Source organism: Eptatretus burgeri, chromosome 14 (assembly GCF_056783735.1).
Source record: "Eptatretus burgeri isolate ZD-2024b chromosome 14, Ebu_testis_v1, whole genome shotgun sequence".
In the NCBI taxonomy this organism is placed as follows: domain Eukaryota; kingdom Metazoa; phylum Chordata; class Myxini; order Myxiniformes; family Myxinidae; genus Eptatretus; species Eptatretus burgeri.
Window position 1 is genome coordinate 52,986,911 of NC_140974.1, and position 16,515 is coordinate 53,003,425.

Consider the following 16,515-nt stretch of genomic DNA (forward strand, 5'->3'; position numbering starts at 1 on the left):
TCAAACGGAACAAAGTGCATTGTGTAGTTCTTATAGTTAGGTCTGATTATATCTCGATCTTCATTCCAACTCTTTTCCTCTTCTTCCTGAAATAAATCAAAGCAGGCACTGCACTCAGCTGCCTGTAAAAAAACGCAGTCACATCCTCAAGAATGCGTCCTCGCAGAGGCCAATTCAAGCATCAACTACACGATGAAACAGGTGCAGGAATGTCATGCCCGGGGGAATAGAAAAACAATAAACAACCTTGCCCTAGTGTACAGGACGCACACAGCGCTTTCTTTTCAACCCATCTCTGCACCTAATAATTATATCCAATCCTTTCCTTCAATTCATGACACAGATCAGGGCCGGCACCATGCACACCACTGCCTGTGACAAATAACCGCATGCTCAATGGCGGGCGGACTCGCGCACAGCCCCGTGATAGTTTATCATCCAACAGAACGGGCACGAATAGCACACATCTTTGGTTGGGTCCGCACACTGGTTCATTGTGGTGTCTTTCCGTCGGTCTTCACTCACCACAATGGCCACAAATGTCTCCCGCGGACGGCAGACATCCTCGCGCACCTCCGCCTCGATGCAGTTGCTACCAAGCAGAGGAATGCTGTGCGGGCCGGATCGCTAGGGCCGCATGGCATACGGACAAGGCAAACACATTGACCAGTGCTAACCGCGGGTCGCCGGGGGCGCCCGGGCAGGCATGCGGGGCCAACACGACCCTCGGCCGGTCGCCGGGGCACGGCCCGGGAGTTCGGTGCAGGGCAATTCATGTCACGGTGTTCGGAGCGAGACAATTCCACCAATGGAATTCCACCGAATTCCACCGAGACAACTCTCACCGGATGTACCAATGGAACCGCTTCTGACCATGGGAGCCAGGCAGCGCATGGCCGGGGCCTAATCAGAGCACCCGATTTGGGTGACGACACATCGCTTCGGGCCGTTGCCCTAGCCTGCACCACAGGGTCTATTAAGGACGAATCGCGAGGCCGACCGGGGGAGTCGTGAAGGTCGTCGTAAGAAGAGACACCAGGGAGTCATGAAGGTTGTTGTCAGAGAGTCGTGGTCATCCTCGTCTTCCTTGCCTGGCTTTGGATCAGTCTCTGCGTGCGCCTGCTGCACACCGTCTTCTTATTCTCCACCCACTCGCTGCTGGCTCCACATACTGCTATCGACTCCTTCTCCACCCACTTGCCGCTGGCTCCACTCAAAGTCCCCCCCTCACGCCTAACGGTCGCGCCCCTTCCCTGGATCAGCGCAGATGCTTTTCTGCACAATAGCCAAGCAGGAGATGATGCACCAACTGTCAAGGAGGGATCGTTCAGTGGAGCATCCCCGCAAAATGTACTGGGTGGCACGGTCAGTCAATCGTGCAAGGTATTACGAGATTGTTAGCCTCATCTCTTCTTTTTGCTCATTGTCTCTTCTTCATCGGTGTGTGTGTGTGTGTGTGTGTGTGTGTGTGTGTGTGTGTGTGTGTGTGTGTGTCATGGCGCCTGTGTGTGTGTGTGTGTGTGTGTGTGTGTGTGTGTGTGTGTGTGTGTATGTGTGTGTGTGTGTGTGTGTGTGTGTGTGTGTGTGTGTGTGTGTGTGTGTGTGTGTGTGTGTGTGTGTGTGTGTGTGTGTGTGTCATGGCGCCTGTCCTCGCTTAAGTTAAGATTGCAGAAGATATATTGGGATAAGTTTGCTCTGTGTCCGCTTTTGTAAGTTGCTTGTTTTATTGTCTACCACACATTTCTTTCTCTCTCTACTTACACACAACAATAAATCGATTCACTGTGCCACATATTTTTCCTCACCTGCCTGTAATAAATCCTTTTGTATAAATGTTCCCAGCTCGTTTTTGTCTCTTCTTTCATTGATCCAGCATGGTCCGGATCCCAGCCAAGGCAGGACTTTATTCCCAACGATCTGCTCCTTTTAGCCGGTACGTCCTTGGCAGTGTTACTTGGCTGCATATGATCCGGTAAGGTGATCCAGTTCGGACAAGGTGTACCGAGGATGTGTTCCCCAGTAATTAGGTCACATGATTATTTTTAGGGAATCGATATTATATGGAGGACCCCAAGTCACGTGGTTGAGTTATTGGCGTTCACGGTCAGTTAGCGACCCGCCGCGTCACGGAATTATCCGTGTGCGATGGCCTGCGATTCCGGGGAGTCTTGCGGGAACCCAAGATAGCTTCCTTCCCTCGGGGTTTTCTCACCCAGACCCCCGACCTGCAACAATATATGTAATGCGTGTGTATATGTGTGTATATGTGTGTATATATACATATATATATATATATATATATATATATATATATATCATAAAAATCATAAATATGTGTAAAATTATGGGCCCAGACTGAGAATCAAACCCAGGTCCTCTGGCAAACCATACCAGTGCTGAGCGATCTGGGCAACCCACTGGCTGAGCAAAGCAATTCTTCCACGGATCCTCTTGAGAGCAGGCCCAAGCTGCTTCTATTGTTGGCAGTGAGTGCGCCGTAAGTAGTGGGGGAAAGAGTGGTATATATATATATATATATATATATATATATATATATATATATATATATATATATATATATATATATATATATTGTTGCGGATTCGCGCCCGCCGGCGTGCTGACGGCCACGTAACTCGAATCGCGGCACGCCGCCCACCGGACGGACAATCCAGTCGTGACCCTCTCGGACTAACGCCGGGAACCAGTCACGGGTGGACCTTTCGGTCTCACCGCGATCGAGCCAATCAGCCCCCGCGTGGGATAGGGTTGCTCGCCAAATTCGACCTACCTAAGTACCCACGCGGAGGGTAGACCGGGCGATCGCACCTCGCCGCAGGTCGACTTCGGACACGGGCCACTTAAGCGACCCGTTCCGTACTATCGGGATAACCGAGCGGTGTTATCGTCGACCTCGACGGTTCGATTAATTATCGGGCGTATTCAGCCCACTACCAACCCTTTACGTGAAGCAAGATGAGGATTCAATGAAGGAAATGACGAAGCGAAGCGGGAAACAGTTCAACACAAAGCACATTTATTCGCGATGAACGGAAAGCACACATATTCAATTCCACCAAAAGCACACAGAAAAGAAAAACACAATTCAATTTACACAAAAAGCAAATGCGAAAGCGAAGACACAATGCAGAGATAATACCGACTACCGAGCACACGGCAACACTTATATAATTTTACTTCACAGACGGCGCCGACAACACATACCCAAAACCAAGGAAAGAATACCCTCAAGGATGAGGCGGGCCTGAGGCCGAGACCGGGTCGGGCCTACCCGTCTGGTGATGAGACGCGGAGCGGCGATGGTGCCTCAACTCCGCGGGCCTCGCGGACAGTGTCTGGTAGGGGGTGGGAAAAGGGGCCCCCTTGGTCGCACTATCTCAGCGCGGGGGGAAACAGGAGGGGGTTGCTGATGCTCGGGGTATAGAGGATTTTTATTGTCCCGCGACGAGCGTCTCCACCTCGGCCAGGTCGCGCTGTCGGCCTCCCTGGGGTGCAGCTCCCTGCACGACGCGAGCACCCCCTCGTCTGCCCTCGCCGCCTCTCCACAGCTCCGTCCCCTCCGTTCCGACTCCAACGCACACGACGACCAGCTCCTTCTTGCCAACTCCACCGCCCGCGAAGTCTTGACTCTCTGTTCCCTCTCGACTCTCCTACTCTCCTACTCTCTGGACTGACGAACACGGTCCTTATATCAGCCCCGTGGCTTCGCCCTCTCATCTTTGACCCCCTCCCTTCGACCTTTCACCTCAATCCCCATTGGCCCGAGAAAAAGTGGGCGTGAAGGCTTTTTGATCCATAAATTTGCATATATCGATCGCCCTCCAACGCCCTGGGGGCGGGGCCAATTCGCCCCTCGCTCACCGATTGGACGGCAAAAAGTGGGCGTGTGTCGTTTTTGATCCGTTTTTGAAGCACAAAATCCGTGATTTTGTACACGCTGTTCGGCGCGCGCCCTGCACGAGTCCAACACCGGTACCCACAGGCGGCGCAAGAACGGTGGCGATGCGACGGTTGCGAGGTGTGACGTGAAGGTCGTGGCGGTTGTGGTGAAGCGGTGGTTGGTGGTGGTAACAATGGCGGTTGGTCCAAATTAAAGATAGTAAAAGAAAAACGGCTATCCTGAAGAGTCGCAGCACGCATAAATGACATGTATTCCCACTAGACAACGGGTTTGGGCCTAACTACACATGTACTTACCGAGATACCTCACCTAAGGGACCTGAATGGTGGTTTGCGAATTTGGTAACCACAACAATATATATATATATATATATATATATATATATATATATATATATATATATATATATATATATATATATATATATATATATATATATATATATTCGCTCCACTTCCGGCAAGATGGCCCCACGCGGTGGGATCGTCTTGCTCGAAACTCACGACATGATATGAATCGCCCACACCGACCCCACCTTGCAAGAACCCCCGGGCCATGCCCTGACAACCGGCCGAGGGTGGCGTCAGTCCCGCATGCCTGCCCGGGTGCCTCCGATTAGCGCTGATCAATGCCTGCTCCGTGATGCGTCACGCAGCCCGAGCTGTACAGCATGCCTCCGCCCAATCGCAGCTTCGCTGGGCAGAGAGCCGAGGAAACGTCCACCATCTGTGGGGAACACCTGCGGCCACCAGCGAGGACTGACGGTAAAGTGCTCGGATAAATCCATGCATGTTTTGCGCAGTACACACGGATCCGCCATGGCTCACGTGGTCAGCGCTCGCGTTCACCCGATTCTGCTATTGTGGCCATGGGGCTAACACCGATATGTTAGGATTTGAGGGGAATGATCGGATATAATAATTAGATCGGGGTTTGGAGGGAAAAAGGAAACCAATATAATTAAATCCAGAAATGAGTCGCACAGAACACACCCGGAATTAAATCCCATATCTTGCACAATTGTGTCCCATACATCATGGCATGGTTGTCGTTTTACTATTATCGGCCTCTGACGATGTGGCTATTGGCACCAAGCGACTATCCACGCTCTTGCCGATATCAGGTCATTTGCTTCTACGTGGTGCAAAACCACATCTGTGCAGCCTCTTTAAGAGATATTCATTCGTATGCCTTTTCAATGCAATCAGCAATCTCATTCCAGATCACCGGAAGCTCGAGTCGATCATCTCGAGCTGCCGAGCATACTGTATAACTTGCCGCAAAAGTTGGGTTGAGGGATCGCTTGAGGACCAGAGCTCTGCGCTGTGCCACGTTATGCCGATCGGGTATCCGAGCGCAGTGCCTGCTGGCCTACGCGAGGATCCAAATTCGGATTTACCTCAGAAATAAGCAGAAAAGAAGAGTAGAAATTAATTTCGTGATGTAAGCAAACCTAGCTATGAGTTCCCCGCAATGCATGTCCCATTTGACCCATGAGACAAAAGGGAAGGTACTATCTAAACATATATTAATGGAATAACTGTCTTGGGACCACTATACGTTGGATGCCATTGCCTTGCAAGCATGCGTTTCCTCGAACCGCAACACTATATATATATATATATATATATTTATATATATATATATACATACATATATATATATATATATATATATATATATACATACATATATATATATATATATATATATATATATACACATATATATATATACATATATATATATATATACATATATATATACATATATATGTATATATTTATGTATATATATATATATATATATATATATATATATATATATATTGTTGCAGTTCTCGGAACCGCATGCACACAACAGATAGTGTCCCAAGACAGTTATTCCATTATTATATGTGTAGATAGTCTCTTCCTTTTGTTTAGCGGGACAACAAGGGAGTGCGTTGTGATGATCTAATAGCTGGGGTTGCTTAAATCATTTTTTCCTTCATTTCATCCCTACTCTTCTTCTTTTCTGATTATTCCTGAGGTAAATCAGCCACGTGCGCCTTTGCTGTAAGGTGGGGGCATCGTGGAGATCAGCGCGTGCGGCGCCGCGGTGAGGGATCTGCTGCACAGAGATTCTCGTTCCGGGGCGAGCCCTAAAACTGGCATGTGCGGCGAGTCATGTGTGCTTGGGAGGGCGGGGTTATCGACTTGGGCTTCCGATGGTCTGGGGAGGATTTCCGGTTGCATTAAAAAGGCATACGAATGAGTGTCTCTTTTGAGGCTGCACGAGTGGTGTTTTTCACGGCACGGGAAACACAGCCAGCATGACACCCACGCTGCACGAAACACGTACGGAGGCCGATAAAGCCGACACCACGCCATGTTGGGCGGGATACGAGTGTGCGGGTAGAAGTGGCTTGTTCCTTTTCAACCTCAATATCTGACACATATTGGTGTTCGCCCCGCGCACATGCCAGCGGAGTCATGCGAGCGCGGGCCACGTGCATAATGGCGGAAACGCGCGCACTGTATGGAATGTGTTCGAAAGCAGACACACGTCGCTTGTGAAACGTGCATGGATTTATCCATGGCGATGTACCTTCGGTCCTCACTGGCAGCAGTGGATTCTCCACGGATGGTGAATGTCTTCTCCTCTCTATGGCCAGCGAAGCTGCGATCGAGCCAGGGAATGTACTGTGCGGGCCACGTTGGCGCGCACGGAACGAGCGCGTTGATCGACGCCGGTCGAACGCCCAAGCGGGCATGCGGGATCCTCGACCGGTCGCCCGGGCGCGGCCCGGGGGTTTTTGCAGGACGATTCACTCCTCCAGCACGTCGTCGGCTAAGCCAGGCCGCAGTGGAGGCCGGCCGACCAAGGGAGCCAGTTCGAGCTCGGGGGTCCGGGCAAAGACACTGAGGGTCACCGAACCAGGGCCCAGCGAGTCACCACGATGGTGGCCAGGTAGCCCGCTAGGTCTCTCGGAGCCCCTTCGTTCATCCCGGCTCCGAGCAATTATAAAGGCTCACGAGCCCGGTTATTTCTTTCTGGGGTTTTGGATGAAAGTCTGTGGTGCCTTGTCTACCTAAGTAGAACTGATGAAGTGCATGACTGTGTACATGATAATAGGCATCGGCTGTAGGCTTTTTGCTCGTGTCTTGTCCCCATCCCCCCATTCATTGCATATGTGCATTTAAAATAAATACCCCTATTGTTTGAATGTTAACCTGCTCGTTGTGTCACTTTCTGCTATTGACCGTCATGATGCGTTCAGAATATTAGCTGGCTGATTACAAGCCGATAAAACGTACATCTGGTCCGACGGGACTTGGCGATATAAAACCGCTCAGCAATGGCATACGGAACGAGCTGCTTAAGCGGCTCGTTTTCGTGCAGGCCCCATCGAGGTATAAACTCCCGGCATTTCTGTCTGCGCGAATAGTTAGGTATATCGACAATTCGACGATTGACCCTGTAGCGCGTGGACAGAAGAGTTGGCTGGTTTATGGTGTGTAAAAACACCCGTAGCTGGGTTTCGGCATTGATCCGGAAGCTGCGACAAGATTGCCACGTTCAGTGGGCGCGCACGGCCGCAATTGGGCTAAAGGCGGTTGTCCGCACGCTGGACGGGCAGAAATCTACAACAATATATATATATATATATATATATATATATACATACATATATATATATATATATATATATATATATATATATATATATATATATATATATATATTGTCGCGGATTCGCGCCCGCCGGCGTGCGAACGGCCACGTAACTCGAATCGCGGCACGTCGCCCACCGGACGGACAATCCAGTCGTGACCCTCTCGGACTAACGCCGGGAACCAGTCACGGGTGGACCTTTCGGTCTCACCGCGATCGAGCCAATCGGCCCCGCGTGGGATAGGGTTGCTCGCCAAATTCGACCTACCTAAGTACCCACACGGAGGGTAGACCGGGCGATCGCACCTCGCCGCAGGTCGACTTCGGACACGGGCCACTTAAGCGACCCGTTCCGTACTATCGGGATAACCGAGCGGTGTTATTCGTCGACCTCGACGGTTCGATTAATTATCGGGCGTCTTAACCCATGACCAACCCTTTACGTGAAGCAAGATGAGGATTCAATGAAAGAAATGACGAAGCGAAGCGGGAAAACAGTTCAATAATAATCACATTTATTTCGCGATGAACGGAAAGCACACATATACAATTCCACCAAAAGCACATGGAAAAGAAGAAGACAAAAAGCAAATGCGACAATGCTGATCTATCCGACTACCGGGCACTCGGCAACACTTATACAATTTTACTTCACAGACGGCGCCGACAACACATATTCCCAAAGCAAAAGAAAAGAGAACCACCCTCCAGGATGAGGGGGGTAGGCGGGCCTGGGGCCGAGACCGTGTCGGGCCTACCCGTCTGATGATGAGACGCGGAGCGGCGGTGGTGCCTCAACTCCGCGGGCCTCGCGGACAGTGTCTGGTAGGGGGTGGGAAGGGGGCCCCCTTTTGTCGCACTATCTCAGCGCGGGGGGAAACAGGAGGGGGTTGCTGATGCTCGGGGAAAGGAGGATTTCACAAAAATCTTGGGTCCCGCGACGAGCGTCTCCACCACGACCTCGGTCGCGCCGCCGGCCTTTCTCTCCGCAGTTCCCCGAATCCGACGCGAGCACCCCCTCGTCCGCCTTCGCCTTCGCCGCCTCTCCACAGCTCCGTCCTCTTCACTCCGACTCCGCGAACTCCCAACTGCGAACTGCCACTTCAACTCAACTCTTCCTCCGCTTCCAACTCAACTCTTCCTCCGCTTCCAACTCAACTCTTCCTCCTGCGAACTGAACTGCTCGACTGACGAACGCGGCCCCTTATATCTCCCGTGGCCTGGCTCCTTCATCTTTGACCCTCTGCCTCCGACCTTTCACCTCGCTCCCCATTGGCCCGAGGAAAAGTGGGCGTGAATGCTTTTTGATCCATGAATTTGCATATAGCGTCCGCCCTCCAACGCCCTGGAGGCGGGGCCAAACCGCCCCTCGCTCACCGATTGGACGGAACAAAAGTGGGCGTGAGTCGTTTTTGATCCGTTTTTCTGCGGAAAGTCCGCGATGCTTTTGAACACGCTGCTCGGTGCGCGCTCTACACGAGTCCAGCATCGGTGCCCACGAGTGGCGCGAGATGACGGTGATGCGATGGTGGCGAGTTGTGACGGTAAAGGTCGTGGCGGTTGTGGTGAAGCGGCGTTGTGGTTGGTGGTTGTTGTTGTGATGGCTGTTGAGACGTGGTTGGTGGTGGTAATAATGGCGGTTGGTCCAAAATAAAGATAGTAAAAGAAAAACGGCTATCCTGAAGAGTCGCAGCCCTCATGAATGACATTTATTCCCTCTAGACAACGGGTTTGGGCCTAACTACACATATACTTACCGCGATATCTCACCTAAGGGACCTGAATGGTGGTTTGCGAATTTGGTCAACCACAACAATATATATATATATATATATATATATATATATATATATATATATATATATATATATATATATATATATATATATATATATATATATACTGCCACTGGCAGGAGAATTGCCAATAGCTGAGAATATCTATCGAGGTGGTGAGGAAGGACTTTTATAGAAGATTCATGTTGGAGTGGAGGAAGTAAAGGAACAGCGAGAAAATCTAAGAGTAGATAAAGCTCCGAGTCCAGATAATATGCACCCGAGAGTATTGATGGAGGTGGCTGAGCAGGTAAGCGAGATGTTAACGGATATTTACAATTGCTCATTGGAGTCAGGACAGGTACCAGAAGAATGGAGAGTAGCAAATGTAACACCATTATTTAAGAAAGGATCCAGAGAAGAATTGGGAAACTATAGACCTGTTAGTTTGACTTTAGTTGTGGGGAAGGTGTTGGAGACACTAATTGAGGAGCGGATGAGGAACCATTTAAATAAATACAAACTGATTAAAGGTAGTCAGCATGGGTTTACCAAAGATAGTTCCTGTTTAACAAATATTTTAGAAATCCATGAAGCAGCGTCTGATTGGGTGGATGAGGGAATGGCAATGGACATAGTATATCTCGACTTTCAGAAGGCATTTGATAAGGTACCACATCTGAAATTGTTAGTCAAGGTGAGGGCTTGTGTAGTGACTGGCCAGGTAGTTAATTGGATTGCAAACTGGCTTCATGATAGGAAGTAAAGAGTGGCTGTGAGTGGGAGGATGTCTTGCTGGGAGGATGCAAGTAGCGGGGTACCTCAAGGATCAGTACTCAGATCATTACTATTCATTTTTTACATCAACGATTTGGATAGTGGGTTGAAGAGTAAGCTTTCCAAATTTGCAGATGACACAAAGCTTGGAGGTGAGGTGGATAGCAGAGGGGGTGGTGAACAGATACAAGAGAGTATTGACACTTGTATAGATTGGGCAAAAGATTAGCAGATGGAATTTAACCTGAGCAAGTGTAAGGTGTTGGGGATGGGAAAGAACGATGAAAATACAGATTACAGGATGTGAGGGGTAATTTTGGAACGTGTCACACAGGAGAAGGATCTGGGGGTGGCAACAGATGTGGGAGGTAAGTCGGCAGAAGTGTCAGGCAGCTTTAGGTAAAGCAAATCGGGTTTTCGGTTGTATTCGGAGGGGGATCATTTATAATCAAAAGAGGTGGTGTTAACATTGTACAGGAATTTAGTGAGGGCCACATCGAGAATATTGTGTGCAGTTTTGGTCACCACAGTTCCGGAAGGACATAGATGCCATAGAGAGGGTTCAGCACAGGGCTACTGGATTGATTCCGGGCCGAGCTGGACTCCGCCATGATGAGTGGCTGAAGGAGACAGGGCTTTATAGACTGGAAAGGAGGTGATTACGAGGAGATATGATTGAGATGTTTCAGATAATGAAAGGTATATATATATATATATATATATATATATATATATATATATATATATATATATATATATATATATATATATATATATATATATATTAAGTGCAGATGAATTATTCAGCAGAGTAGACAGTGATAGGACCAGGAACCACAGCCTGAGAGTAAAGAAGAGGAGAGTTATAAGACGGTAGCAAGACAGGGGACTTTAACTCAGAGAGTAGTTAATGCATGGAATGGTCTCCCTGGAAAGGTCATGACAGCAGAAACAGTGGATACGTTTAAATTGGAATTGGATAAGTACCTGGAAGTTATGGGGCTGGAGGGGTATGGGGATGTTGGCAGAAGTTTTAGGTAGTTTGAGCATTGATGGGTGATTGGGTGCATGTGTACAGAGTGCTGTTGGTGGGGGTCTCGTCAAGGGGGGTTGTGTGGTTGATGTTGTGTGTGTGTTTTAACAAGCCCATGCCCCTCCCCTGTCTGGGGAAAAAAATACAAAAAAACATTTTGCATTTTCTTATTTTGATCTTGTGTGGGTATATTAGTTTGGTGTTGATGTGGTGCAGGCATGACGGACTGAATGGCCTCCACCCAGGTCTAATTTTCTTGGATGTATCCTTGTGTGTAACAAATGTAGGCTAAACATTAAAAGCAAATTATAAGATGCCACCATCCCCCCTTCCCTCCCCCTCGATCCACCACTGAAATAAAACTTCTTTTTTTACTGATCGTCACGATTGTTCACCGTCACAAAGCGTAAATCATGCCAATGGAAAACAAAGGCGATGCCTTTCGAATGCCGATTCACGACGTTTGTTTTCGTGAGATGAGACGGAAGCGACATGTTAACGACACGTGCTCATTCGCACCATGCACTCGCTTGACCTCGTGCGGCCTTCTCACCGTGTCGTGGTGTTCTGGACAGATTAAAAAAAAAAAAAACATAAACATTTATTTTTCCTCATTGACACTTTCATTTTGAAATTTATCATTTATTTTCGCTTCAACATCTCATCTCTGGGAACACTAAACAAATTAATGACGATTTTTTGGGTAAATAAGTGTTTGGATGACTAAAATTAACATTGGGTTGTTCGCAGTAAACATAAAGTTTCGCAAACATGCGAGGCAGCGCTTCCGTGTCTATACACCGCCCAAACAAAGGGAGGATTTTTTTCTTTCTTTCCGTGGACTTCTGTTGCGCGGGTCCTTGTTGGATACTCAGAAAAAAAAATGTACTTTAAAAACGGTTCGTGCTATTTGCTTGCGTGACGATCAGCGTATGAAAGCATAAAAACGACAAACAACGATCCGTGATTGGCAATACGAGCGGAGGACCTCGAATGATGACTTCCTCCTGCGAACTTTAGTTATTTATATTATTATTTCGTTGTTATTAATTTTAAACTGTTTTATCACTTTATTACCTTGACCGTCCGTGGAGGTCGTCTCATTCGCTCGAACTCACCGAATAATTGCTCTCTTCCTGATATTTATATTTATATATTTATATACATACAGAATCGGGACATTACAAAACTGTACGAAGTTATGGGGGAAAGAGAACAAACCAACAACTCACGGAGAATCCGAGCAAACTCCAAACACTGGGAGATCCGGAAATGAGCTGTTGTGAAACCGCAACGTGTGTGTGTGTGTGTGTGTGTGTGTGTGTGTGTGTGTGTGTGTGTGTGTGTGTGTGTGTGTGTGTGTGTGTGTGTGTGTGTGTGTGTGTGTGTGTGTGTGTGTGTGTGTGTGTGTGTGTTCGTGTACGTACGCACTGTATGCTTCTGTCTGACTGTGTGTGTTGTTTTTGTTGTTGGTGTCGCGACACCATTGCCCGTCGACCCGGATCCCGATACACGAGGAGCTTTAATGTCGAAGGAGGCCGTTTGGCCCATCAAGCCTGCACGACATGTTCGCCGTATTGATCAATAGTGGGGAAACTTAGCATAACAATTGTGCATTTTGTGAGGAAAGCACCAAATTTGGCACACTAGTAGCTGATCATATTATGGCCACGTTTGGATATTGGGCCATGTCAAATTCAGCCGCTGATGGCTGTGGCAGCCATTTTCCACTGCCATCAAAATTTTTGAGATGGCCCAATATCCAAATCTGTTCATAATATGATTGGCTACTAGTGTGCCAAATTTGGTGCTTTCCTCACAAAATGCACAATTGTTATGCTATATTTAGCTAAGTTGCCCCACTACAATGGAACAGTTTAATGTGAACTTCCATTGGTGGTCGTATGGCAGCTTGGCTGCCGGGGTGGCTATCATTTCTTGAAGCGCGACTGTGTCGCTGATGCAGTGCCCCTCGACCAGTACACACACTGGAACTGGTACTCATTTCACCGACCTCGGAAGGATGACAGAACTTCCATTCATTGGGGGGAGGGGCGAGAACAATGGGAACAAGCACATGCATCACCGAGTTGTCATATACCTCCATAATATTTATATATATATATATATTATTATTATTATTATTTAAAATTGTGTAAGATATATTTATTTTTGTTGAGTGTAGCGGGGGGGGGGACGTGGTTGTATTATCCTGTATGTGTATCATGGTGAGTAGTGATCAAACACAGCACCTTAATTTTTTGACGACACTCTCACAGGTAACCCAATCACCATGCAGGTAATCCAGTCACCGATCCAAAGCACAGTCAATAGCGACTTGCCAACAACCATGTACAGGTATCCCTATCTAATCTCTGCATCCCCTCGACACGACTTTCGAGATGACGTACGAAATGTAAATGATGCCGTGCGTGCGTGCGTGCGTGTGATTCCGTTCTGTGTTCGCCGTTGTTGGCGTGAAATGTGTACAAGGGCCAGTCAATAAGTAATCTTAAAATGTTGATATAAATTTGGTAATGCAATGTGTGTAGTTGTAGACGACAAATGTTATATCTGTGGGTAAGAGTCACATTTTGCCTGTTTTCGATCTGGCAACATTGAGCGTATGACGTCAGTGGAGCAGTTCCAAGATGGCGACTCTTCGAAGCATGCACCAGAGAGGAGCAACGTTCTGTCATCCGTTTCTTGGGAAGTGAGGGTGTGAATCCCAGTGAAATCCATCGCAGAATGAAAATGCAATATGGAGACGCATGTTTGTCGCTGCAGCAGGTGTACGACTGGGACAGGAAGTTTAAAAGTGGAGTTCTTTCAGTTTGGGTGTGAGTTGTCGAGGCACCCATCTTTGCAAACACTTTGCGGAACCACAGCACGTTGTGAATGATATGGTGTGCTGAACCATGGTTAACGTTAAATTCGGGGACCACCTTTTTTTTCTTTTTACAAGGATTACAAGGAAATTATGTGCAGAAGGAGGCCATTCTGCCCATCATGCCTGCACCACACCAATACCAGATTAATAAATGTGTCAATAAACCCTTCCCTTCATGTGCAGCCTTTTGGCTGCTACACTGGTACTCATTTCGCCAACCTCGGAAGGATGACAGGCTGAGTCAACCTCCTGGTGTTAATTCAGCGGAAAACGGGGCTTGAACTCAGGCTCCGAGGATCCCAAGCCACCACCCTAACTGCTAAACCAACACCAGGTATAATTATGTACTTCATCCAACATAATGTGACGGTTTTCCCTTATCACACGCTCAACTCTTGCAACCATTTCTGGTGTGTCGACTGTGTGAGGCCGGCCCGAGCGAGCAGCATCTGCCACACTGGACGCTCCACTTTTCAACTTCCTGTCCCAGTCGTACACCTGCTGCAGCGCCAAACATGCGTCTCCATATTGCATTTTCATTCTGCGATGGATTTCACTGGGATTCACACCCTCACTTCCCAAGAAACGGATGACAGAACGTTGCTCCTCTCTGGTGCATGCTTTGAAGAGAGTCGCCATCTTGGAACTGCTCCACTGACGTCATACGCTCAATGTTGCCAGATCTAAAGCAGGCAAAACATGACTCTTACCCATAGATATAACACATGTCGTCTACAACTACACACATTACATTCTCAAATTTATATCAGCATTTTAAGGTTACTTATTGACTGCCCCTCACATTAATTCAATTGTAGTCTTTCAAACGGAATTATCATTATTTAGTCAAAAGATTGGCAATTTCAAGTTGGTTAGCCATAATTGTTGTGTTCCTGAATTCAAATCGGACTCAAGGAATATGAGGTCCGACAATAAAGTTCCAGGATTCAAGCAATAGAAAAATTTATTGTGAAGGTACCCATTATGTTTAGAGGTCACCTTCAAAGTAATCTCCCTGGGAGTCGATACATGCTTGCCAACATCGCCACATGTTGTATAATTTTGTAGTTAACGTTTTAACCGACTTGATGTAAATCTTGTTACTCAAATGAAAGCCACAATTAATTCACTATCCACAACGGAAAGTACATTACATCAGATAATTTTATTAACATAGTACTATGGAGTACAACCCACTGAGATGGTATACATCCACAATGATTTGCACTAAACCAAGATTACATTTTCTGGCATTTATATGCTTTTGTGGGAGTGGAGGGGGCTGACAAGCCTGAGGCAAAAGTACTCCAACTGCAATATGTGTCTACTTGGTGAAAGAATCATGGCAAAAGTTGCAGTGTTATCAACCAGGTCACTTTGTTCCATAGCAAGACATTCCTTTTATCAACATTGAGGTCAAAATAAACATTTAGATGCAACTCCGATTTGGTTTGGATGCAACTCCGGTTTGGTTTGGTCAACATTTAGGTCATTTAGGTCATCCTTGGCTAAAGGAAAGCATTACTGATATCCAAATTGACTTGTAGCATAAAAATTAAATTTATAAAGCACCAGCAACAATTATAATTGAGAGTACATTAATATAATTATTTTCTCCCACACCACCATGCCTCAAAACACTTGGAAGTCCTCTGAAAGGTCATTTAGCTCATTGTTCATGGCTCTCTGCATCTCTTCTACTGATGAAAAATGAGTACCTTTCATTAAAGTTTTGGACGTTGGTCAGATCAGACCAACATTCCCACCCCTTCGTCATTTTCGTCCGTTTTGGCAATCGACGGGTGTCCTGACCATGCGTCATCATTCATGTCAAATTCTCCCTTCTGCAAACCTCTTGGTCTACTCAAACACACGTGATCTTGACTTTGAATCTTCCCCATACACCAGCTTAAAATTGTCAAAAATGTCTGTGCCACTTTCATTTCGTTTTACCAAAAACACTTAATGATGATTCTCTGTTTCATACATTTGTTGTTCATCTTCACAACACAACTGCGACATTTTAATTTATAATTTCATCAAAACTCAAATATGGCTACAAAACACAACCGACTGATACAATGACTAACATAATACCGACAGGAAGATTACGATGCACGTCCATTTACGAAACCCAAGCCAACCAAGCCTTGATTTGGAACAGGCTGCAACGATTTCTTAACAATAAAGTTTTTTTTTTTTCCACTTTCTTCACTTATATAATCGAATGTTACTTCTAAAAAAAAAACAACATATCATTTAACATCTCATCATACCTACGAATCACTGGATACATTGCAATGCTTATAAACACGACAAATAAAATCACTACAAATACCCCGTCCCCCTCCCCCTCTCCCACCCCCCTCCCAGAGTGTGTAGCGACGTTTGGTGAGGCGTCGCTCTCCCCAACCTCCTCCCTCCTTGCTCTTCCCCCCTTATTAGCACCTCCTTTCCTCAC

General features: G+C 47.0%; 1 protein-coding gene across 2 annotated transcripts in view; it reads right to left on the bottom strand.

Annotated features, from left to right (window-relative positions):
- The window catches only part of TMEM68 (transmembrane protein 68), a 50,344-nt gene extending 37,799 nt beyond the window's left edge, over positions 1-12,545 (bottom strand). Inside the window, exon 1 of one of the 2 annotated variants that reach the window (XM_085854849.1) lies at positions 12,397-12,545. Coding sequence is in view for 1 of the 2 variants with exons in the window: in XM_085854850.1 (XP_085710976.1) it covers positions 12,242-12,268 (27 nt within the window). In the remaining variant the exon portion in view is untranslated. Of the gene's footprint in view, positions 1-12,241; positions 12,371-12,396 lie in introns of those variants that run through there. The other variant, XM_085854850.1, reaches the window with a different exon arrangement.
- Positions 12,546-16,515: the final 3,970 nt, after the last annotated feature.